This window comes from Sciurus carolinensis, chromosome 4 (genome assembly GCF_902686445.1).
Source record: "Sciurus carolinensis chromosome 4, mSciCar1.2, whole genome shotgun sequence".
Taxonomy (NCBI): Eukaryota; Metazoa; Chordata; class Mammalia; order Rodentia; family Sciuridae; genus Sciurus; species Sciurus carolinensis.
Genome location: NC_062216.1, coordinates 17,887,846 through 17,915,159, shown reverse-complemented (window position 1 = coordinate 17,915,159; position 27,314 = coordinate 17,887,846). Strand labels below are relative to the sequence as shown.

The following is a 27,314-nucleotide window of genomic DNA, read 5'->3' as shown; positions in this document are numbered from 1 at the left end:
GCATCAAGGGCAAGGCCCCAAAGAAACATCACCAATAAAATCAAAAGCATAGAGCAAAATACTCAAGTGATTCTTAGCCTATTTTGGAATAGGAAGCAAGAAGTAAATATAAATATAAGCATAATCTAAAAAGCAAATAGTCCCACTTACTTTCAGAAGATCCCTGGAGAATTCAATACCTTCACTTATCCCTTGGAGGTTTGCAATGAACTCTTGGCAGGTCATCTTCTTTCCAATATTCTGGAATAGAGGCAAATGATATATTATGCCGACATTTTGGAATCAAGATTAATTCTTAAATATGTAATTAAATAGCAATTGATTTGGTTTTCAAAAACAAATATACACAAATACATGTGTATATACATATAATACACTTTTAATATATAAGAAAAAAATATGGCCTATTATGCTTCTAAAGATGTTGCTAAGTATATAAAGAGCAAAATTATGCCAAGCCCTCATTTTAACCTACAGAAAAAACCCTGAAAAACCTATGCTACACTCACAAACAATGTAGCCTTTTAATTAAAAATGTAGATAAAAATGACATTTCTGAGCTGAACTCTGATGGTTACTTGTATTTCCAAATATTGTCAAGAACTGTAAAGGATCTGAGATCCTCACTTTCCAGCTAACAAATTAGCCTGTCATGGATGCTGGCAGGGGAAACGACTCCTGGCTCACAGACACAGGAATTTATATTTACAATTGTAATAGTACTAGCCAGAATATTAGCATTTTCTTCATCTAGTTTCCTGAGCCCCAGTACTCAAGTTAGTTGAATACGGTCAAATGCTACCTGCACATGCAGAGAACTGCATCATAAGAGATAAACCCTGAGCTCCCGGAACTGGAAACTTGAATAATGGGCAATAAGTATGCTGTCCCTTCACTCTGGAGTGAGGCGCCAGCTATATCTTTCAAGATGGTAAGCAAACCTGACCACCACTCTGAAGTCACTATATCATTATAAGCCACTCACTAAAGAAATAATCTTGAAAAGATAAGAACCAGGGTAAGCAATGTCTCTGCTCATTAGATGTTCAAAAACAATCAAAGACCCAGGGAGAATTGTCTCCTAGCATGCTTCCAACTTGATTTGAGGATAATAAAGTTTAACCAAAGAAAATCACATTAATAAATAAAATATAGTCAGAAAATTTAAATTACAAAGAAGAGACAAACATGGTGACTAAGAAAACTAATAAAACTGGTGACACAGAGCATCATCTCCTATGCTAATTAAGCCCAATCAACTAATAGAAGCTGCTAGTCATGAAGGACACACTGATTAAACCTGGACACCAGGAGAAATCTGTCACATGCAGGAGAGGGATGTACACAAGTGGCATAGGCATGAAATCTCTGGCAACACGTAGTCCATGTGAATGAAGCCTCTACTAACATATTCATATACCTGTATACTGAATCCCCACAGAGGTTTACTTTCCAAGGCTATTTTATTCATTCATAAATGACTAAGAGTAGGACAGAATTTATATTAATAAAAAAAAAAAAAAAAAAAAAGGCTGGGGATGTAACTCATTGGTAAAGTGTCCTCATGTGCTTACATTTAAATCCCAGCACCCTCGCTCCCAAGTTATCTAAACATTTATAGTGAAAAGTGCTAAAACTTTTGTGTAGTTAAAAACATGCCTCTTCCATCAACAAGGAAAGCACAGACTTTATTTGAAAAGATGGGATGAATTATTTGAAGCAGATCTGGTTTTGCCAAAGAACTAATTTGGTAGAGATTTTCATTATATCTGCAGTTCCAAAGTTTTGCTAAGTACTTATTTAAAGCACAGAAAGAAACCTTAATGAACAAGTGTTTTGCAATGATATATTGAAAAAAAAAACTCACTTTTTTCGGTCCTTTTTTAATGTGTTAGGTCAACCAAAATGCCTTAAGGTAAAAAGTAATAAGTATAATCAAGTCACTTTGATATGACTTGGCAAGGCCTTTTTGGAGACAGTCCAAGGATTTGAGAAATATCAATGAACAATGACTAGGTAGCAAATTCTTTCCCAATGCTTTGATTCTAACAAAATTAAAGAACTTCGCTTAATCATTATTTAATTACCAAAAATGTTTTAATATGATTTGAGAAATTCAAACACTAATAACATTATCTAGTTTTTAACCAAGTGTGCATTAATAACAATTATTAAATATGAATTTTATTCTAGAAAAATGCTTTTAACACTTGAAAATTATTAAAGGAAACTTTGATTTCCATTTATTGCAAATGTAAATTGAATAAAGATCACAAAAGACTTCCAAGTATAAAAGCATAATACACAAGAGTGAACATCTAGGTAAAAACAGTCTAAGAATAGGAGTACAAGGAGAAAAAAATGGACTAACAGAGGGATTCCCAGATGGATCTGTGAAAAAAAAAATCCTTTCTGAAAAAGGTTTATCATCCAGCTGCCATTAAGAACACTTGTGGTTCACGGAAGCAGGTCAAAAGCTCAACACTAACAGGAGTTGGAAGAAGCTGACCACAGCCCTCATGGAGGAGTCTGGGAAGTTGAGGACATCCGTAGAGGAAGTAACAACAGATGTGGTACGAACAGCAAGAGAACTGGAGTTAGAAGTGGAGCCTCAAGATGGGCCAGGACTGTCCCAGTGTTAGGATAAAACTTTAAAGAGGAGTTTCTTCTTTGGTGAATTTTGTCCGCTTCATCTAGCTTACGGATGAGCAAAGAAAGTGGTCTCTTGAGATGAAATCTACTCCCCATGAAGATGCTGTAAACATTGCTGATAAAGGATTCAGAGAAGTTAGCTGATAAAGAAACAGCAGGGTTCGAAAGGACGGGCTCCGATTTTGAAAGGTCTGTGGGAGAAATGCTACTGATAGGAAGAGTCAACCAGTGCGACTAACTTCACTGTTCTTCCCAGAACAGACAAAGCCATCTGATCCTTCAGCAACCACCACCCTGGACAGCCAGCAGCCATCAACAACAGCAGGGAAATCTTTTCACCAGCAAAAGGAGTTTGACCTACTGATGGTTCAAACAGTCATTAGCGTTTTTAGCAATGAAGTCTGTTAGATATAATGCTATTACATACTTGCAGTATAAATATAACTTTCATATACACAAAAAAATCTGTGACTCAGTTTATTGCCATATTAGCTCTACTGCACTGGTCTGGCAACAAATGATAACTCTGAAGTATGGCCATATATAATCCTTTGTATAGATTAGATTATGTTTGCTTTTTACTGTTTACACGGAACATGCGTGTATTCTCATGATCATCTGTCTGGTTTTGGCATTAGGGTAATACTGTCCTCACAGAATGATCTGGGAAGTGTTCCTTTTATATTTTCTTAAGAGTTTGTAAAGAATTGATGGTAAAACCTCTTTAAATGTGTGGCCAGTACACGAGGGTAGCCATCTGATCTTGGGTTTTCCTTTGTGGGAAGTGTTTTCATTATTAAAATGTGCTAAAAAGTTTACTCAGATTTTGTTTCTTCTCAAGATTCATTTTCATCTTAAAAAATTTGTCCATTTCACCTCACTTACTTGATTTGATGACATACAATTGTTGATAGTATTCACTTAGAATCCTTTTATTTCTACAAGATTAATAATCATGTCCCAAGGCTGGGAATATAGCTCAGTTGGTAGAGTGCTTGCCTTGCATGCACAAGGCCCTTGGTTCATTACCCCACATGATCCCAAAAAATAAAATAAAATAATAATGATGATGATGTCCCCTCTTAACAAAGCTGATTTTAATAATTTGAGTCTTGTGTGTGATCAGACTGACTATATGTCAATGTTATTTATCTTTTCAAAGAATAAACCTCTGGGTGTAGATTTTCCTCTGCTTTTCTATTCTCTGTTTCACTTATTTCCACTATGTATAATTCCCTTGAATATAACTGGGTTGATTTTGGTCTTTGTTTCTCAGTTGGTTAGACTGACTTGAGAGTGTTCTTTTTTTAGTATAGGCACTTACAGTAACTAATGTGCTACTTAGCACTGCTTCAGCTGCATCCCATCAGTGTGTTTTCATTTCAAAATGTTTTATTTCCATTATAAAATTTCTTCTTTGACCCATTTTTTATTTAGGAGTATACTGTTTAACTTCCACAAATTTCCTTTTGTTATTTCTAATTTCATTTCCTTGCGCACAGAGAACAAACTTCATGTATTTTAATCCTTCTGGATTTGAGACTTTTTCCTGCCCTATCCTTGAGAGCACTCCAGGAATACTTAAAGAATACTCTGCCATCATTGGGTGAAGAGTCTAGCAATATCGGTAGGATCTAGTTGGTTGATGGTGGTGTTCAAATCTGTTTCCTTGTTGATATTGTGTGTGATTCTTCATTTTTGTTTTTTGCAGTGCAGGGGAGTGAAGCCAGGGCCTAGGCACTGAGCTGCATCCCCGCCACGTGAATGATTGTTCAATGTATTTCTCCCCTCAAGTCTCCCAATTTTCTTCATGTACTTCACATCTGTCTTATGGACTCTGAGGGGAAACAAGTATTCCCCATATTCTCAAACCTAACTCAGTACTCAATCTTTTACTCTGGTCAGATTTCTCCCCACAAACCACCAGTTCTTCAGCAGACACTAGATGGATGTCCTTTAATTCAAATTAAATTCTGACACTACCTGCAGATTACATGAGATCCCACAGGTTAAGCACTCAGTTTCACAAGAGACCCTCACCTTCAGAGGCCAATTACTAATAGATTGTCTCCTATACTTCTGATTGACAAGGTATAAACAGGAGTTCCCATTTCCCCCTCCTTGGGTTCAATTAATTTACTCAGATGGCTCACAGAATTCAAGGTAACACTAATATTTACCCCTTTATTATAAAGAATATTACAAAGTGTACAGATGAACAAATGAAGAAATACACATGACAATGTATGAACGTCACTATGATGCCCAAGTATCCTTGACATACAAAATCAGTGATTAGAATTAGCTTTATCTATTGACAATACTATACCCAAAAAAAAGAACGTTCTCAAGGCAATCTAACCAACTGAGAAACAAAAATCAAAACCAAAATCAACCCAGTAAAACTCAAGGAAATAGAGAATAAGAAAGCAGAAAAATCTGCACCCAGAGGTTTTTTCTTTGAAAAGATCAATAACATTGACATTTGGTTAGACTGATCACACAATAAGCTTGGAGATTTGAAAAGGCCTAGAAATGGTCCCATGAAATCAATGCTACATTTCCAATCTACTGACAATGATTATCTGGAACACTGAAAACAGAAGGTATCTTAATCAAACTTAAAAACAGATGCAAGGGGCTGAGGATGTAGCTCAGTTGATAGAGTGCTTGCCTCGCAAGCAGAAGGCCCTGGGTTCAATCCCCAGCACTGCAAAAAAAAAAAAAAAAAAAACAGATGCAAAACGGAGAACCCACAAAAATGGGAATTCTATTTGAAACCCCAAAACACCAGACAGGTCCAAATCTTAAATATGTGACTGTCTTTAAGAAATGTTAATCAAAAAGTCAAAACACCCAATTACTGGAAATTCATATCCCCTGATGAATTTAAGGCCATTCTCTATTTTGATTACACATTTTCAAGTATACTTTCTTACAATAAAAAGGAGCTGTTCTCTAAAAGATATATCAAATACCTTTTGCAGGGAAATTCTTTGATGAAATTCTAAAATAATTAACCCACTTAATCCCAAGTTTTCAATTCTGTGAATAATTTTTTGAGAGGAAGCGGGTACTAGGAATTGAACCAAGAGACGCTTAACCACTGAGTCACATCCCCAGTCCTTTTTATTTTTTACTTTGAGACAGGGTCTCACTAAGTTGGTTAAAGCATTGCTACATTGCTGAGGATGGTTTCGAACCTGCAGTCCTCCTGCCTCAGCCTCCCAAGTCACTGGGATTATAGGTGTACACCACCACACCCAGAAATTCTGTGAATATTTCAAGGAAATCAATATAGATGCATTAAAATACGTTGGAAATCCATAATCTAGAGATTCTATAAATTATTTTACTAATGAATATTATCACTAATCATTCACCTATTATTTCTCTCAAAACAACTATACTCTAAAAACAAATATTTCAAAACTACCATAAGTGGTATATTTGTTGCTCAACCTAAGTTTTTCAGGTGTTCCATCAACAAGACAATGGGACATAATGGGTTATTCAAATAAATTTTTAACAAATTCTGAGCTAGAATTTTAAGTAAAGAAATGATCCTCAACCTGCGTTTGGGGGAGGGAGTACTGTGGACATCATCATAGGCAAGAATCTAAAAATGGGTAAATTCTATAAATTTCTGTAAAGTACCACACAGTTAATAACTTAGGCTTTGCAGATCACAAGGTCTCTGTTACTATTATTCGGCATTGGTGTTATATAGTGTCAAGATGTAAACAAATGGTTGTAGATTTGTTCTATTAAAACTTCATTTACAAAACGGGCTTACCTACATTTTAGCTATGAGCCATACTTAGTCCATCCTCATCTAACAGAAAACAAAGGACGTGGTCCTGGTGTTGAGGACAACATGAGCGAGCATACTAATAGATTAAGCATCCTGTTTTGTCTCAATTTCAAGTTTTCCTTTGTTCATGCATTCTCCCTACCCTTCTAGAAAACTCGCTCCCAACTGTGGACAGTCAAAGGGAAAATTGGAACCTTTCATTCTTAGCAGGGACACTGAGAAATTATGCAAGCTCCAGTCTAAACTTCAACATCAAGTGTGATGAAGTCTTCGCTCTGAGCATGGTTTCCATGACCAGTGAGGAAATGGAACCTTCTACAAAGCTCTGACCAAGCTCTAACTTAAACTCGATCCTGAGGGGAAACTGCCAACAGGGCCAGCTGTCTCTAGCAAAATCAACTACATTATCACTGACCCTGAGGTTGCAGAATGATCCTGTAATTATTTTTCAGAGTGCAGGATCTGGAAGCTTTTGGGAAATATGCTTTCGGAGAAATTCAAAGCTCTCATCATCCATTGGTAAAATCTGGCTTCATAAATCTTGGGATATTAAAAACACAGCAGGCATACCCTCCCACATCGCAATTCCACCTCCTCCAACATGTTACAATAAATGATGAAAAAGCATACTACTGATGTGGTAATTACTTCAGTTGTGCAGCTCTGTTCAAAGCTCCCATTTGCTTTTGTTTTCTATGCTTCTCTATCAAATCAGTGTGACTGTGTTATGCTGCCCTCAGGTGCCCACTTTGTTATATGCACGATTCTTGGGCAAAGCAGGATCTTTTGTTAATTTTCAAAGCAGGAAGCAGCAATAGTAAAAGTGTTTTTCATAAATATCAATCACAGAACTAATTTAAGTACTGTGAAATTCAACCATTAGGGATATTTGAAGTATCAGTGGGATCTCTGCTCTGTAATACATTGCCATTGAAAAAGGACTGAAGTGGTTTAAAAAAAAAATATATATATATATATATATATAAAATACATATTACATGTGCACATTATATTATACATAAATATATAAATGATTATAAAAATATATTTACTGTAGGGTACATGTATACTAAATAATATATAACATTCATATATGATACACACATTTTTTTCTATTTATATTTGTGTGTGTCTGTATTGAAAATTGTATTCCAGCACAGTGATTCTGGAAGTAGAGTTCAGGGATCTTATTCCAGGTGTTCATGAATATAAACCTATCTTTATAATACTAAAAATGTTACTTTTTCATTCTCATTCTTTCACAAGCATACAGTTCTCTAAGAGCTACATGATTTCTGATACTTTGCAACAGATATGCAACTATGAGACTAGTTATCTTCTATTTAGTCAAATATTTAAAAGATTTGCAAAAATTTTAAATGCTATTCTTTTCACTAAATTTTTCCATTTGGCAAAGCATAATTCTTGATCTTAAAAACTATATTATTCATTTAATAGATTTTAGTGATTTAATAAGTATGGAATTTTATCAATTTATACCCCAAAAAATGACAAGCTTTTTGGGACTCTCAAAAAGAGTATTAAAGACACCCCAAGAGCAAAGCTTGAGAAGTTTGGGCTGGGGTTGTGGCTCAGTGGTAGAGCGCTTGCCTGGCATGCATGAGACACTGGGCTCAATTCTCAACACCACATATAAATAAATGAGTAAAATAAAGGTCTATCAACATCTAAAAAAAATATTTTAAAAAAAAGCTTGAGAAGTTTTATAAGCATAGATTCTATCAGTTAATGGAAAGTATTTCCTTTAAATTTTGAAGAAAAACACACTAAACTATCAAAAAACAAAGACGCACTACATTTTACTCTTAACTCATTGCCACAGAAAAACAGGTACTGAATTAAGAAATGGGATTAGAGGTGACATCTTTCAATCAGCCTCTTCACCCTTTGCCTTCTCCCACCCCAAGCCATTTGCAGGAAGTAAGGGAGAACGAAAGGACTTTAATATTGAGTTAAACCTGCTTTTATCACCTCCAACTAATGAGCTATGCAAATCTGAAAAGTTTACAATGATACGAGGAAAAGATATGTAATGATGGAATAACACATAAATGAGATCCCTCTGAGGTCCCTGAATGAACCCCACTGATGTAATTCCCATATAGGAAACTTTAAAAAGCAGATGAAACAGGAAGGAAGGAAAGAAGGATGAGAGGAAGGAGGAGGAAAGGAGGAAGGAGAGTGGGAGTAATGGGGAAAGAGGAATGGTGAAAGTAGAAAAGCTTTTATTTTGATAGAATCCAATAGAATGGACCAGTGCAAGATTAAACCTCAGCATACTTAAACACCTATTCCTATTAAAATCTAGGCAGTGGCCAATATGATCATGAACTGCATTCTAAAGGTCATTTAAAATTAAAAATTTTCATATCATATTCTTCTATAAAATCATTTCCACAGCTGATGGTTAGGTTATCAGACTATCACATAAACGCTCATTCTGATGACAGAAAACGGTGAAAATAACTGACGCCCACTAAAAACCCTTAGAGATCTAGACCTGAGTCTTCCATGAACTTTTCTATCAGTGAGAAGCTCCAAAAATGAGAGAATGTGGTGGAAGCCACTGTGACTGGGAAGGCCCCGTCAGGCGAAAACAAAGACAGGGCAAGAAGGAAGTGGAGAGGGGACTCCAAGGAAGGAGGCTGTGCTGGTTCGAGAGAGATCAAGCCTGAGCCTAGTGATGCACGCCCACAATCCCAGCAACTCAGGAGGCTGAGGCAGGAGGATGGCTAGTTCAAGGGCAGTCTGGGTGATTTAGCAAGGCCCTTTCTCAAAAAATAAAAAGGGCAGCTCAGCGGTAAAGCGTTGCTGGGTTTAATTCCAGTACCAAAGAAAAGAAAGAAAATGGGGCCACAGCTGGAATCTCCTGCAGAGCAAAGCTCAGGGAGACAAATGAAAGCCAAGGACTGCCTTCATGGCAGAAGAGAGGAGGATATAGGGCAGGACAGGAAGAGGTATTCACAGGGAAGCAGGCAAATGGACGTAAGGCAGATGCCAGTTACAATAACGATAATTCCAGATAAAGAGACTTTCTGAGGACATTAGCTGCATATGCTTCATTCACCTCATGTAGGCCTGTGGTACTTTTCAGTATGGAAATATAAAATAGCCCAGTATGAGAAAGTAAAAGCATCAAGTTGCATTAATTACATTTTTCATAATGATCTTTTCCACTACTGATAATAAACCTAAACTTACCCAACATTGACAATGCTAGATTCCTACAAAGTCAATTCAGACTCCTAAAGAAATAATTCCCATGACCTCTCTCAACCTGAACTCCATCTATCTTTTCAACATTAATCATCTGTTAAAAACTTAAAACCATTCCTTGACTTCTTTCTTCTTCATATGGGTATGGTGTATTAGCCATGGTCTTACCCTTTAACCTATAACCCAACACAAAAAAAGAGCAATACAATAAATGAGACCACAGAGGAGGATACTCAGCATACCCTGTACACCCCAAGGACAAAGCCTATGGAGGATGTCCAGACAGGTGGAGACACATCTCTCCAGCCTCTACCTCTTGTACCTACTGTGCAGGGTGGGCTGGCTCCTGCCAATACAGGAAGCACAGACGCTAGATGAAACTGCTAATAAAAATCTCAAGTCACAATGTTAAATGGAAGATTGTCAGAAATTTTGTTTAAAAACAATGCCCTGGCTATTGCCTTAAACCACACTCCAACTGAGGCCAGACAATGACTTGGATATCTTTTGAGATCTCCTACTTGTGCAACTGGCCACATAACTATGTCTGTATGTCTACCATTCTTCATGCAACTCGATTCTATGTGATCCCTGCTGAGAAGGGCCTGCCCTACCATCCTGCCCCTGCCAATCGTCTTCAGCTCAGGCAATAATCCTGCTAGGGTGGCTGAATCCTGACTATCCCAGTACAAGAGTGTTAGCTAGTTACAGTCAACAGAACAGATATAAAGAAAAGGAGGAAATCTAAATTTAGTCTGATATGTCAAATTCTTTTATTCATTATATTTCCAATAACACATAAGGTTTAAGTAAGATTTAAGTCTTCTTTTGTTGACAGTTCAAGCAATAGTCAATATACTTAGCTCAACAGAGCAAGAGTTTAATAGCAATTTAACTATATGTACATATACTTAATTTGCATGTATAAAGATTTTTAAAATAAACAGGATTACTTAGCAAATTAGCCAAATGACCACAAATATTTAACCTATATATAAATAAATATTTAACCTAAGAGAACGTATTCACAGACAAGAACATGAAAATCAAAACTTTTGCTACTATAATGATTATTCACTTTTTTAAAGCAAACACTGAAATGCATTGATGAATTTCACCCAGAAAAAAATATATTTCAGGCTGTTTTTTCCCCCCTCATCTAGTTAGCAAGATTTAACTGTAATCTTACATTAAATCAAAACATCTTGCCAGTGTTTTTTCACCGTAGTATCTCAGTAACCTGCTAGCCATGTCTACCCAAGAGGGCATAGAACTCAGAATGGAATAGGAACACTCTCGATGTTTGTTGAGTACAGGAATACATTACAAAGATAAAAAGGCATTCCATAGGTAACACAGAGCTACATGTTAGAAGTATTAGTACACATTCCATCATTTAATTAGTAAAAACATTAGCAGGCCAAAGGCCCATTCAATGCTTATTCATTGCATCATTCCGTAAAGGAAAGATTCACAAATAACAGCCAAAATAAGTTAATCTCCCAAATCAACCCTCCCCCATAGAAAGCATGAGGACAAGCTGGTCAGAGCACTTCTCAGGAAAGTCATGCTGCTGGACTGCTATTATGCTGCCATGGTAAGAAGAAAGGAAAATGGTCTATTAGTTTGCTCTCCACAGGATTATTCTGGCATTGGATTAAGTATGGGCGCTGATGGACTGGACAGTATAGCATTAAGAAGGGAAAGAAGCAGAGACAGAAATAAATCACTTCATCTTCTAAATGATTTAACTGCATAGAGGCCATGCTGGTTAAGTCAGACAGACATTACTACAATAAATCAGGCAATCATGATGCAAGAGAAGCTACATCCAGAATTATGGATAGAAACTTACCACCTAGAAGGAAAATTTATTTTTAAAATGAATCCGAAGGGGAAGATAAAAGAAACATTTTTATATGGTTAGTTCTTTTAATAGCTACTACATATTCAACAGGCTTATAATAGCATGCACTGTAAATAAGGCTAAAGAAAACTAATACAGCCTAAATAACAAAGTCCTAAGTATGTAATACACACTTTAAAACGCTAACCAAAAACCAGTTATCACCAAAATCATAATCTAAAAGACAACATATAGTTAATGTTGTTTATGAGCTTTCTCCAATTTATATCAGTAATTTTACTACTATATAGTCAACTGTTAATTACTTATAAATGAAACAACTCAAGGCAATATTTATATATACCATCTTTTCCATCCCAGGTGCAAAACCAACAAAAACAAAACAAAACAAAAACACAAACAAACAAAAAGACTAATCTCCTTATAATTTCTCCAAAGTTGCTTGAAAATAGGGAGAGTGCAAATGACCTAGATCTGAATGTAGTTCTGAACCTGTGAACCGAGTTGTGGGTGTCCACAGCTTGCCTGGACCTTAACCACAGTAAGTTAGCTAAAAAAAAATAATAAACCTTATGCTGCTACATTTCAAATGATTATAAGGAATAAGATACACAATTATTTCAAAGTATTAGAGTTACCAGATTTTTTTAAGTTGGATCCATAGAAACAAGTCCCCACAAAATGTAAACCTCTATAGAAATTCTATGCGATCCTCAATCCTGAAATGAAAATTGAACTATTACAAGATTTTCTTCCTCCATCATTACACATCTTCCCAGTCACTGGACACTCACTGTTCACCTGTCATTTATTGATGGGACTTCAAAATAACTAATGTGAACAGGACTCCTTGTGCGGGGAACTGGTGGATTGGTCAGTGTTGTAAGTGGACAGACACATTCAAAATTATCTCCTTTGCCAGAAAGTTAGGTTAAGAAATTGAGAAGTGGAAGACAACATGCAGGGTCAATCTGATAACATAAAAAAGAGAAGCGAAGAAAGTAGTGAAAACTTGTTTGTCCAACAATAGGAAAACAGGGGTCAGGACAATCCAGAGTCTGGTCATTCCCTCAATGAGCTGGAAGAACATGTCCAATTCTAATGCTCATTTCAAGGCTCATACTGCAGGAATTGCATGCCATCATTCCTACATGATGCACTACAGCCTACTACCTGAGAACGCTCTCTGAAAGCATCTGTATTTGTAGTTTGGGTAATCTCCTGATACATGTGTCTTCAAACCATTATCATAATCCACCTCTGACAAATTGCAACTTAACTTCAAGTTAAGTTTTGAGATCCGTGACGATGTTAAAATTATGGCTCTATCAGTACATCTCCCCTTTATCTCACTGCGGGGGTATGCTTGCTCCACCCCAGTTCTCTCAATAATTACTCCAACCTAATGGTCCTGTACAGCTGCATTTTGCCTCTTTTAAAGAGCAGCATTACATTTCAAATAAGGCAACTCTGTAGCCTTTTGCAATAGGAGAATATCTAAATATCATTCTTTTAATATAACTTTCAAATTTTAAGGTAGATTATATGCAGCAAATCAAGGGACAATACAATTCACACAACTGATTTTTTTTTTCCTTCAAAATAAAGGAATCTGGGTCTATGAAATAATTTACATTTTAAATAAACATACAGTAATCTGTATTTAACTAAAGTTCTTTTATGATGAAGAGTTTAAATGCTAAAATTTCACATCTATAAAACTAAAATTTTATCTATAATTATAAATTTAAGAAGTTATCCTCTATTTTCGATAAGATGAAGGAGTAATTATTTTGGCACTTTATTTTTTAATTTTAACTTATAAAATACTAGGTGAGCTGGAGAGTGGAGAGAAGGCTGAATCTTTAAACTTGATACTGCATTTAGTGAAAACCCAAAAGACATTTTCAGATGTGATTTATATTCTTTTTTCAACATTGTGTATCAACCAACATAAAAACTCAACCAAAAATCAAAATAAAAACAGGTAAAAACCTTTGCCTGCCACCTGGTGGAGAAGATGCACAGCACAGAGGTTACTGCAAAAACCACTTAGCACCTGGACAATATGATATGTACTTACAATGGCGCTCTGTGCTAGCATGTAAAATAAGTTTCTTTTTTCTTTTTTTTTTTTTTTCAAAGATTTACATTCATAACATGCCATGGGGACCATATAGAGAACAAGATAAAAGGGGCACAGAATGTGTGTGGATGCACGTGATAAGCCCATGATGCTCTGGAGTCCTTTCCAGACAGCTCCACAAGCATACACTTACGTGGCCATGGAGATCAGTGTTAAGAAGCATAATTGCACAGGTAAGGCAGTGGACGCCATCTAGAGAGAACAGAAACCATTAATTCAGTATTTACTATTGAACTTCTTAATACCTTTTAAAACAGCATATACTAGTGATCTTTGAAAAAGTACTATGCTAAACACCACTAATCATTTGTTTTGAGGTGGAAGGGAGGACTGGAAAATAAGAAATTATAAAAAGAACCTCAATGCACAGAGTTGAATTCTACTGTTTTAACAAGTGAATTATTTCAACCCTTCTGAAGGAAGGGTTGAAATTACATACGTAAAGCCTTGAGATAGTGTCCTTTGACACAAAGAATTTAGAGTAAGGTTTTAGAGAAAGGAAAGAGTGTACTACATATAGTACAAGGATATCCAGATAAATAGTTCATATTGGATGACAAATAAGTATGAACTTCCAAAGACAATTCTGTTATGCTGAGGTCATTAAAAATGTTCTTCAAATACACAGATTGAAAAGAAAAGATATTTGACAATGAATTCTTATATGAAAACCCCTTACATTATGATTTAAGTATAAACACATCAAGAAGAATATACGCCATAATATTAGAATAGACTATCTTCAGGTCAGGAGATTACAATTTATAGGTTTTCATTTACATTTTCTCAAATTTATTTAACATAGAATATAAAAATGAAAATAAAATATTTTTAACCTTCTGGGGGAAAAGTGCATTGAAAAAGAAGCAAAAGAAAACCAAAATCTGAGTATCCAACTGTATTTTGTTTAGGTATTACTTCTCTAGCTAAAAATATAGGTAAGGACAGACCTCTTTCTTGTCCTTTTTTTAAAAACAGTATTTAAGTTGAATGGTTTTACCTAGGATACTATGCATCAAACCAAAAGTGAAATAGTGAAATAATCTGTGAAGATTTAAAAAAATTAATATTCGGGGGGAAAGCTGCCCAAACCAGCAGGATTAATGCATAATTAGATGGATTTACTGTTCTTCTACTTTATACAGTAAGAGAAAAAGCATGAACAGTTAAGCTTCTCCTTTCTAAACAGCAAAATTAGTTGTTCTCTCCCTAGTAATTCTCAATCCAAGTGTAGTAGATATACCAGTAAAAATCTTATGCATTTATGCTAAACGTGAAAGATTATTCAATCAATGAATTAATAAATCAAAGAGAGCTTGTCTTTTGAAAGTAGCCTTTTAGTACAGAAGGTGATTTCTGTTATCAAGGTCTCTAAGCAGATTCTACTAATGCCCAAAAATGTATTTAGTACAGTTCTATTTTATTATCACAAATCTAACACACATTTAAAACAAATTCCTAAATTATAAAACTCTTCAGCAAACTCTCAATATCCTTATCAACAATGGAGTACACAAATCCATATTACCTATTTCACTAAGAATGTCAACGTCTTACATTTGAAAAAGGTTCTAATGAACTCTTGCATCTTTCATTCTCTAGTCAATGCTGAAGAATAAACAGTAAAAATTGGTGCAAATAGCACCAATTTATAGATTATCAATATGACCTTAATAATCAGATGGTGAATTAACTGTAGCTACAGCCTTGGAAGCAGAGGAGGAGGCAGGAAAGCAATCACCTTGGTCGACAGTTACTAGTCTCTATTAAAAGAGAATTTTTTTTTTTTTTGGTATATCTAGTATTGTATTTACTCTAGAATATCTGAGTCTGTAAGAAATTTTCCATTTTCAAGTTGCTTTATTGTAGGAGGTAAAATAGAGAAAAAGAACTTTACTTCATAAAGTAAACCATTAGTTTAAAATTATTTGGTAAAAATAGTATAATGAATAAACTCATAGTTCATTAAAATTATAAAGAAAAGATGATGGTCAGTATTACTATAATTTATATCAAAGAGAAGCACCAGAGATATACCACGAGTCTTCCAGTGAACTTTGTGTTTTCCAAAACTAATCAGAAAACTAACCACATGCATCAAGAAGTGCAGAGCCCAGGGGTTAAGGAGAAGCAAGAAAACCAGCACTTATTACTATATGTTTTCTATGACAAAGCTGAGCAATCTGAAGACAGTATCCTGTCACACTATGGAATTCGAAATAGAGTAAAAACAGTTAAAAGAGTAAAGAATATCATGTTGTCATTAAATACCATGTGTTTAAGCACACTTTAATAACAAGAGAAAATAAAAAGATGCATAGTAGGAAATGTTACATGATTTGATTTGTTATTAAATATGACACAAAATACTAGTGTTTCCCTAGATGAAGCAACTTAGGTGATCTTCATTTTCTTCTGTATAATTTCCTTTAAATCTACATTAAAATGTAACTTTCCTAATAAGGAAAATAACATCATCATTATAAAAGTGAACTCAAGGACTTCCATCAGATTACCTTGTGAAGCAATGGTATTTGGGTTACAAGAAAAGTATCTATTGGAGAAGTGTATCAAAACTCTCTCTCGTTCTTGAGTTTCTCCCACAAGAGAAAAGGCTTTAAAGAAATACCTTTAAAAAAAAATTTAGGAGAAAAATGTTTAGAATATTTATCTCATTCTTTATATTAAGTTATATAACATAAGAGAAATCACAAAAGATATTATAGTTATTTACAAAATCTCTTACCTGATAGTCATGCAATATAAATTTGTATTCATATTTATAGTCCACAACAAATGTCAATCTAAAAAGTGGCAGGGCAAAAACAAGGTAGCCAATACATCAAGACAGCCTGAAGAAGGGCAGGTAATTTCCCCATTATGACTGTCAAGTAGTCAGTTGTAAAACATCAGAAAAAATTTTTAAAAATAGAAAACAAGGGGTATATAAGACTCAATATACAATCATACAGGCTATGTTTTAAAACTCTGCATACATCAGTGTTCTTTTTTCATTATGTACATGATTGTAATCTCCACTAACTCACTACTTAAATTACAATTACACTGACTATATACAGGCAATCTGTTAATTTTGCCTATTATCGTATTATTATTAATTTGTTATATGAGGAAGAAACTGGGAAATAAAACCTTAAATTTATTTCTTAAATAAGGATAATCTAAACTATTTAACTAAGATGTATTATTACAGATGAATCCCTCATATGATAATGCAGATATAGTTCCCTAAATACCATGATATAAGAAATCATTTAAAATGTTCCAAAGAATCTATTGTAAAAAATCATACAATAAACCTTATTTCTATGAAAAGGGTGACTTCTTTCCTATTAGAGGTTTATACTTTGCACACCTGAAGTATACTGATCACCTGAATTTTTCACAACTTTTTTTAACGTGCCACATCAGAACACAAAGCTAAAATACAGATCCTTCCTCCACTCCTAGCCGTTCATTAGAAAACCTACAAGTACCTTTGATCCATGGCAAAAGCCACTCTAATCCAGTACCCATTTCACCTCCCAGGCCTTGGTTTCCTGATTTGTAAAATTAGAGTATTACACTAGATGATCTCAGAACTTTTTTCCAGGCCCTGGCATTTTATAAATAGTTTATAAGATTAAATGCTAGCTAGTCTTAACCTTCAGCATCTCATAAAAACCCGCAGTACAATGTGATGTGAAGTGAGAATCAATGTGTTTGACACCTTCAGTCGAAAAGGTCAGAAAAGGTAGATATTGTTAGAGACTGTTTTACAAGATACTTTCTGCTGATTATTTATTATACTGATAGTCATTTTTATTCCATTTAAGAGTTTATTCCAAAATATCATCCTAAAAGACTATCTGGCTATTATAAGCAAATGCTTAGGGAAAAAATTCTGTAATTATATAGGCTATACATTTTTTAAACTGAGCATTCAAAAACCAAATTCCCTATTCAAAGTAATTGCAAGCAGGGTCTCAGAGAGATCTGCACACCTATGTTCACAGCAACATGATTCACAATAGATAAAATGCAGAAAACCACCGAGTGTCTATTGATGGATAAATGGATATAATGGGCTCTTACTCAACCTTCACAAGGAAAGATTCTTCAATGTTACAAAGGGGATGAACCTCAAGGCCATTATACCAAGTAAAATAAACCAGTCACAAAAAGGCAAACTCTGATGATTCCACTTATATGATAAACTCAGTAGTTGAAATCAGAGACAAAGTAGAACAGTGGTTTCTAGGGACGGGGGAATACAGAAATGCATTACTGTTACTGTTACTGTTACTGTTTAATAAAATAGGTGTGGAGTTTAGCTTTACAAGAGTTGTACAAACATACAGTTGCACAATCACTGTATCCCTAAAAAAATGGTTAAGATGACAAATTTTGTCATATGCAATTACTGCATTTTTTAAAAATTCAACAAGAACCAATTTTTTCCACAGATTTCCTTTGCCACCATTCTTTACCATATTGCTTGGACTTGGCTTTGTAACTAGAAGCAAAATATCAGTTCCTGTGTTATCTCACATAAACATTTTTCTTACTCTGTGTTTAGTGTCCATGATATAATCTAAGTTCACAAAGTTAACTAGACAATTAAAAACAAAAAACAAAAAAAACAAAACTGTCTACTTGAACCACATTGCTTTCTAAGAATTCCCTATTTAGAGGCAACAAAGAAGTGATGTTTAAGCATACCTGAGAGATTGATCCAGGGTCATTCCTGTAAAATCAAAAAACTTCAGATATTCTTCTGCAACTAGTTTGCTAAATTCATTGCTATAAGAAAACAGAATAGAGTTGGTTATTGAAATGGAAACTATTAAAACACACACACACACACACACACACACACAGAAGATAAACTGAGACACCAGCCTTGGGTCAGAACGTACTTCTTGCCTAGGTGTTTCGCGACGTCCGACCTTTTGAATCTGTCTAGTTGATAAAGGCGTTTGGGCCAGGCGCTTGGCTGCTTCCAAGTTGCTGCTGGTACCGTTACTGAGACTTTCTGCAGTCTCTTTTTCCAGGATTTCAGTGCTCCCCATTTCAGAATGAGCCTCTAGCCGTGTTGTTTTCACCCCAGCATTGCTATGAAATTTGATTTAAAAAGAAAAAAGGAAAAAATTTTCTTATTGGCAAAAAAAAAGGGGGGGGAGATATCTGTTGAATTATAATATTGAAGAACCTACTAAATAAAAACTATTTTAAATAAGATCATTTTGATTAAATATTTATAAAAATGTTTTCCACTGCTCTATTTCAAAAGACTGAAAAGTGATTTTCTAAACTCTAGTTGAGAGGTCTTGAAACTTTTTTGGTCTCAGGACCTTTACTTTTTTTTTTTTTTTTTTAAGAACTGAGGCGCAGGTTGTAGTTCAGCGATAGAGCACTAAACTAGCATGCACATGAGTTTCTGAGTTCAGTCCCCAGTGTCACGAAAACAGTTTTCAAAGTTTCAAGGACTCCAAAGAGCTTTTGTTTATGTTGATTATAGCTACTGATATGTAGCATATTAATTAGAGCAAAAAATATTCATTCATTTAAAATAATACATTTACTTCACGTAATATAAATATTACCTTTTTAAAAATATAACCATTTTCCAAAAACCAAAATATAATGGGACAAATGATGATGGTTTTCATTTTTTTATAAATTTAATGGTTGGCTTATTAGAGGAAAATTGGATTCCTAGAGCCACTTCTATGTTCCATTTGTTAACTGCGATTGAAGTATATTAAGAAAATCTGGCCTCACAGATATTTAGAAAGGAAGTAGTATAATATTCTTTTTGGATAATATGGATTTTTTTTATACAATACCAAAGTAACAAAAATGGAAGTTTCTAAAAAAGTTTGCTACAATATAGAAACCTGTATCAATGTACTTTTTCCCCCTTCTATTAAAACCTTACACTTTGAAGAGATCTTTTATCAACATGTGATTTTCTAGTAATGCACACTGGTCATTTGTAAAATATTTGTGACACACTCCATTATGCAATATCAGAAAAAGTACTTTCATTAACATACCACTATTACCTTCAGAAAAGTCTTCAAGTTTTGGGAAGCTCTCAAATTTTCAGTCAGAGATATTTTTTCCAGAATTCAAATTTTTTATCAAAAGCTTAAATTTAATCATTGGCTACAAATAATGTTGTCAGTTATTTTCCTTAAATAATAGGCTTGTAACCAACAGTTTGTCATTGTCTCAAGGAAAAATGACATTACATGAGGAAAAGCAGAAGTTTATAGTCCCAACTCAACTACAAGAATGCTTTTCCTGAAGCCAAGAGTCAGGAGCATAAGTGCTTTACTCCCATTTTCTCACAGATGAAATTAAGAAGACAAATTCAGATATCGAAATGTAATAAAATAAGCCAGGAACAGTGGCTCACACCTATAAGCCCAGCGGCTTGGGAGGCTGAGGCAGGAGGGTCAGGAGTTCAAAGCCAGCCTCAGCAAAGAACGAGGAGTTAAGCAGCTCAGTGAGGCCCTGTCTCTAAATAAAATACACAACAGGGCTGGGGATGTGGGGCTCCGTGGTTGAGTGTCCCTGATTCAATCCTCAGTTTCCACCCCCCAAAATAAAGTAACGAAATTAATTTGAAGTGGCTCCACCCAGGACATTTTTAAATCAAACTGGCCTCTTTTTACTTTGAGTGCCTGGCAACGAAGAATATAATGACAACTAGGGACAGTCCGGTGCCACTGCCTTGATTTCCATTATGACCCCAACGGCTGCTGTCCTACAGCACTGCATCGACACGGTGAAAAGGAAGACAATGTTGTAGCTATCAACATAAAACAGTTTTCAACTCACAAACCTCCTGAAGGAAGCAAGCCCCACAGGCCACATTTTTAGAACCTCTGACGGGTCACAAACCACAGCTTGGGGCTGGTTACCTCATGCACTTAAACCGGTGAGCACACAGTAATTTCCAAATGTTCGTTTTAACCTGGTGACAGTCATGTTCATTAAACATTGATTTAATGGGCCTTGCAGCCTGAACTACCACAGACTCCAAATTAGGGAGTCAGAACGTCTCCATAATAAACCAGACAGTAGGTATTTAAGACCTGCAGGCTAAGTAAGTCCCCATCACACACACTGTTTTGCTGGTATTTGTAACCTTTAAAGACAAAATCATTCCCAGCTGGTTCCAACTGGGCCCATGCAGTAGCCTGCAAGCCCTTGCTGGGTTCCACTGTTCTTCAACCTGCCCTGCCCTGCCCTGCCCTGCAAGTAAGTAACCTTTTGCATCATGAACCAGGACGCTCTGAAGAGGATTTGGGATGGTAAAATCATTGCATCATTACAATTGTCACAAAGTTTAAAAAAAAAAAACAAAAACATTATCGATTAAAAAACAGTAGTACTAAACAGGTACAGTTTCTTATTGAGGTGAGAAAATATCCTTACCATGGGATGATGGTGACATTAAATAACTATGTACTAAAACCACTGAATTTTATATTTTAAAAATCCCTACTATATGTATGATCAGAAAAATGAGAGATGACACTCCATTTATGGAAGATCTATCAAAATGTATAACTGCATTCTACTGTCATGTACAACAAAAATTAAAACAAATAAAATCTTTAAAAAATCACTATGATATCAGAGCTATGACACAAAGTTTTGTTTTGTTTTGTTTTGTTTTGTTTTGTTTTTTAAATTTCAACTTGCTAAGTTTTAAACTCACACCATGCAAGAAGGATGAAGATCACTAAAACAAGAACAAACATTTTTAAGTAGAACAGGTCAGTCTCTATCTTGTCACATTTTCCACTCAACTTACAGTTTCCCACTCCCACCACTCAGCCAATGGGGTGGTCTGGCAGCTTTGCTGTCACTGAAGGAGCAAGGCTACTGGCACAACCAGCTGGGCGGAGCCCATACCTACTACTCCCCAACACACCGACTTGGAGGGTCTGACTGTCCCCAGCAATGCCTCTCCCAGCACACTTTGCACTTGTCAGTGAGAACCTGCCAGCTGTCCTTGCCTGGGGCTGTGAGTGTGGGGAAAGGAATGGGCAGGCTATCCCAGACTGTCTTTCAGTGAGATCCAACTATGTGAAAATTCTGATCAAAACATGTCAACTCATACATTTGGTGCTGAGATCGTGGAAGTAGTTCGGAGTATGAAACGGAGGTCTACCAAACCATGCTAGCTTATTTTACTGCAACTCTTAGTAATACTTTTTAAAATCTATGTCCAATAATAAACCATAGTCAATTCCAAAGCAACTAGCATACAAGGAACTGACCAGGCCAACCAGGATGTATGGTAACCCCCCTTAAACATTAAGTTATTTATTACCTCATGTACATACATGACTGCATGAAGGATGTGGTCCTACAATATGTATAATCAGAAAAATGAGATTACAGTCCATTTATGTATGATCTATCAAAACATATAAATGCATTCTACTGTCATGTATGACAAATTAGGACCAAATGAAAAAAAATTTTAAAAACCATTGTCAATTTAATTTTCCGAAAGAAAACACTTCTCAATTACAATAAATTGCCTAATTATGTCAGAATTTTCATGAAAAGGCATGTAATGGTTTTTCTTTTTTTTTTGCGGCGCTGGGGATTGAACTCAGGGCCTTAGTGCTTGTGAGGCGAGCACTCTACCAACTGAGCTATCTCCCCAGCCCACATGTAATGTTTTTCATTCTGAATCTACCTGTATAAAGTTAAACATATCAGCCAGGTTTTTTTTTTTTAAAAATGGAATATTTAATTATCTATAGCATATCTATAATAAGTAAACTCACCTGAGAAATTTCACATAAAGGACAATTCATGATTATGTTGTCTTCTCCTGTATACACCAAGAACTATATTAGTTCTAATCAAGTCCCTCATTTTTATGATTAAATATATATCTACCCCTGGAGTTGTTTCCACTTACTCCCTTCCTCTCTACAATGGCTCTCATGTAGTAAAAAACATAATGAAGAACAAACTTTCTTCATAATGAAACTGCTACTTATTGCTCATTGCTTAGGGCAAGTTCACGGCATAGTCATCCACTCCATAAGAACAATGTCATTACACCAGATATATAGTAATGGACTGATTCTGTCCAAACACAAAAGGTCTATCCTCACAAGCATACATATGAAATTAATTCCTCCAAATCATGCCTGTTTCTCCTCTGTCTCCTCCTACACATTGGCCTCTTCCTCCAAATCATGCCTATTTCTCCTCTATCTCCTCCTACACATTGGCCTCTTCCTTCTACTAGTGTGCCCAACCCAGTTAATTTCACCTTATTTTTCTTACACGCACCAGAGGATGTAATTTTTAAAATCTATGTGCCTCAAACGTCTCTGGATCTTGTTTAGACAATCTTCAGTAAAAGGAGAAAATGAGGAACAAAGCCAAGACAAATAATTCCATTCCTAGACGGTTTCATTCTGTCCAATTTCACAACTCCTGACGCTACTTCAACAAAACAGAAAATGCTCCTCTCGAATCAACGCCGGGCAGCATGGGAGCCGGGTGAACTCACCAACAGCAACACAGACACCACGGAGCAGCCATCACAGAAGCCACCGGGGCACACCGGGGCCATTCTTCCTCTCCCAAGCCCCTTCCCAGGACGACTCTCCCAGGACTCCAGGGCCCGCTATCGACGCAGCCTTCCAAGGCCCCGGATCCCTGTGAGGTCATGTTACTATGACCTCACATTCTCAGCAGCGCGTGTACTGTTGGGGTTTCTGTAATGTTTTTACAGCCCCGATAAAAAACAGAATCCAGAACACAAGGGCCAGTGTATATCAAGGGAATAAAAAACAATGCAGCTCAGCCCTGTTCACACTTGATAAAGCAGACTGGATGACCCCCTCTCAGAGGGGACAACACCTCCTTCTGTTCCCCGAATACACGAGACGTTGTCCCTCCAGTCCCCTGAGTATTATTAGATGCTTTCAGTCGCTTGGATGCCCCCCTGCTTTTACTACAATTCAACTTTATTTCCCCTATTTTTTTATTGATCAAATAAATTCTCATAAAGTGATATCCCTACCAGTCACTCAAGCATAGGAAGAATTTCCCCCAAAATTCTCCTTTGTATTCAAGGAAATGCTCTAGTGGAGCCTGAACTTCGTACTTCCATCAGTGTGGTAACGCTCATCCAAACACTTCATCCCGAAATGAGGGCCAGATCTGGGGTCTGATCATCAAGGCCTCCTCACCTCTTCATCATATCAGATTTCTACATTTTCTAGAGAGAAATACCCAGTCATTTGAATTTCAGATAAGCAAAAAAACAGCGTTTGACACAAATACTGCATGAAATATATTTATGCTAAAAAATTATTCATTGTTTATCTGAAATTCAAGTTTAACTGAGCATCCTGTGTTTTATCTCCCGAAACATCTGTTCTAACCGTGAAGAATGTCACTGGAGGTGCTCCCGACGACCGGTATCCTGTTTCACAGATTCCTTAGTGTTTCTTCTGACTTGATTCTGGGATATGCTTCGTACTTCTACTCTTTCTATGGTTTTGGTGCCTACAACCCACTGGTCTCCCTCCAACATCCTCTGCCTATAAAAGGAAACCCCCTCTTTTCTTGGCATTTTCACCTTTCCCAGACAGCCCGCTGTCCCCGTAAATGTAATAATATACCAACTTTACAAAACTCCTGCTCAATATAAAAATCCGTACTCTGTGGCCCATCAAAAGGTCCCACATAAGCAGACCCAAGATTCTTTCTTGAATTCCTCCTCTCCCATTACCCTCGTGCTTGGGCCACGGAGAATCATAAGCTATACACACGCCTCTTCCCCATGCTGTTCCCTCTGCTGACCTCATCCCCCCACCTCAGAACCACCACACCCAACTGTGCAAACCTTCAATGGCCCTCAGAGCCCAGGTCAACAGCCTAAAGACCCACCCTGCAACCAGTGCCTGCGACAGACCTTTATTATAGCACGGGTCTTTTTAAAATCCCATCTCCTCACCTGCCTTGAATTCCAATTTGCATCCACACCACAAGGACAGGGTGAGGTTACTTCACCAGCCACCTGTTAAGAATGCAAGAGCAGAGCACTCTGCCGAGCCCACTTCCTCCATCGGCCTCTAAGTTTTACTATCAATAATGACATGTGGCACTAACTTTCTTCTTCATTATGACAAACCCCAGAAAGTTATGGATGAACTGACATCAGCAGTTGGTTGCAAAAGGTGCATCTTGGTTCCTCCTTACTTTGAAGTTTCATTTTTTTTATTACTTAAATTTTTATGTAATTGGGGTAATAAAACAAACAAGGGAAAACAAAACAGGCTAACAAGTCAAAGCTGTCTCTATCCTGCATTTATCAAGTGTACCCTGAGAGTTGTACACAGAAAACAAGTCGTCTTCTTCAATTTTACACATAAGCAGGCAAAAGCAAGCCAGGAGAAGCCCAAACAGTGTGTAGAAATGACTTCAGCTACAAGAGCAGCACAGCGGACCAGAGGGGCAGTATGACTGCTTTGCCGTTCTTTAGGTGGAAGATATGGACACAGAGCCCCAGAACCAGCAGACTAGAAAGCCAGCCCACGGCCACGGTCCTGTCAGCTGGAACGAAGCCCGTCAAGGAACATTCCAGGGAAGCGAGATACACATACATAAAACCCTGCAGGGTTTTCCTGAGCCACCTCTGAGAAACTAAAGGGAATCTTGTTGGCCATCAGTATCGATGGCGTTTGCTTCCCAGGCACTGCAGAAGAGGGTACATAATCTAACTCTGAAAGAAACGTAAATGAGGAACTGCTCAGAACCACCACAGCACCCTCGGGGCTGCCCTCCACCTCATGGCTCCAGCACAGTGCCAGCACTTACTGTGCACTGGCCGTGGGGAAAGTGCTCCCTAAGGACTGTCTCAATAGTCCTAGGAAAGAGACAACAGTGTGCTCCATTTTACACATGGGAAACTGAGGCCAGGAAACTCCATGGACAGCGGGACTGGACTGCGCACCCAAGTCTTCACATGCTCCCTACTGGTCATTTTGCTGCTAGTCTTCTGGTTTGCCTGTCTTTACAGGAACAAATGTTTATCAAAATTCCCTTCAGCAAACAAAACAATACCCAGTGGCTCCAGAGGCTAAGGCAGGATGATTACAAGTTCGAAGACAGCCTCAGCAACTTAGGGAGGCACTTAGCAATTCAGTGAGACCCTGTCTCTAAATAAAATATTAAAGAGGCTGGGAATGTGGCTCAGTGGTTAAGCACAATTGGCAATAAGACATTTCTCAGAACACACCCCTGAGGTTAAGTGATGCGTGACTGTGCCTGGTCCAGTCCTTCAGGACTAGTTCAGTAGACTTTGGTAGATCCGTTTCCCTTGGAAGCACAGATATCCTGTGGGACCCTGTGAGTTCACTGCAAAGCCCGGGTCTGGCCATCTTTGAGAACCACTTGGTGGTTTGAGGCCCCGCAGGCCACTGAGAGGATTTTGGTTTTTATTCGGAGTAAAGTGGCTAATATCAAAGGCTTCTGAGTAGATATTTAAGATTAAATTTATATTTTAAGTGTATTCCTTTCATTATCTTGATACAATAGACTATATATAGGAGAGTGGGCAGAGAGACCATTTGGGAAGCACTGGGACTCTCCAGGGAAGAGGTAGCTAGGGCAGAAGCAGTGAGTGTGGCTGCAGTCGGGCTGACAGGGTGATTTGCAAACTAGTCCTATTGCTACACACGTGAGAAAAGAAGTTAGTATTGCAGGCTAAGCAACTTGAAGGGCAAAGCTGCCATCAACCAAGACAGAAAAGAGCAAAGTCTGCACAGGTTTGGGGGACAAGCAGTTTCACTTCGACAGGTTAACTTTAAGATGTGCATCGGGTATCCAAGTAGGTATGTGGCCGTGTGAAGCTTCAGAAAGACATGTGCCAGGGCCTCACTCAGGGACTCCTCAGCCTGCTGACTGGGGAGGACCTTGGCAACTTCCTAAGGCCCAAGATGATTCTGGTGTGAGGTCAGGATTCTGAATCACTCCTCTAACTCACAGAAAACCACTAGAGGTCTCAGGAGGGGGAAAGGTTAAGATTCTGGCTGAGTTTTGGTAAAATTTTTCAGCTGGGAGCACCGAGGGGAAACTGCAGGGAGCAAAGGTGAAGAATAAGAAACCAGCTAGGAAAAGCACTGAAATAGCGTGGCCAAAAATCAAGGCCCAGAAATGAAAGTTGGAGCAAGTATAAAGGAAAAGCCTACATTGAGGGATATTTAGAAGGTTAACAAAACACACACACACACACAACTAGCAATTGAGATGTGAGGAGCTGTGCTCAGAGAGGGTAGACAGCAATCTCTGACTTAGAATCTCAGGGGAGTGTGAACCAACAACCAAGAAGAGGAACGCTAATGGAAGAAGAGGGAGGGTGCCTGGTGTGTGCCCACAAAGGTAAACAGGAGACGGAAGCAGAAACGACACAGCCGAGGAAGCGGTGCATGGGTTATCCAGGCAAGACTACCTGGCAGGGAACCATCACACCTGCAGGAACTCGGCAGGGGCAAGGATTCAGCCCCTCACTGGCAGACGGAGGGAGTCACCGAGCTATA

The 27,314-nt window shown here is 37.1% G+C and overlaps 1 protein-coding gene across 1 annotated transcript in view; it reads right to left on the bottom strand.

Moving 5' to 3' along the window:
• The window catches only part of LOC124982044 (PH and SEC7 domain-containing protein 3-like), a 419,607-nt gene that overhangs the window by 226,501 nt on the left and 165,792 nt on the right, over positions 1-27,314 (bottom strand). Inside the window, 6 exon segments of the mRNA XM_047548202.1 lie at positions 151-240; positions 13,850-13,908; positions 16,233-16,345; positions 18,439-18,519; positions 18,636-18,697; positions 18,699-18,831. Of these exon segments, the coding sequence (XP_047404158.1) occupies positions 151-240; positions 13,850-13,908; positions 16,233-16,345; positions 18,439-18,519; positions 18,636-18,697; positions 18,699-18,831 (538 nt within the window).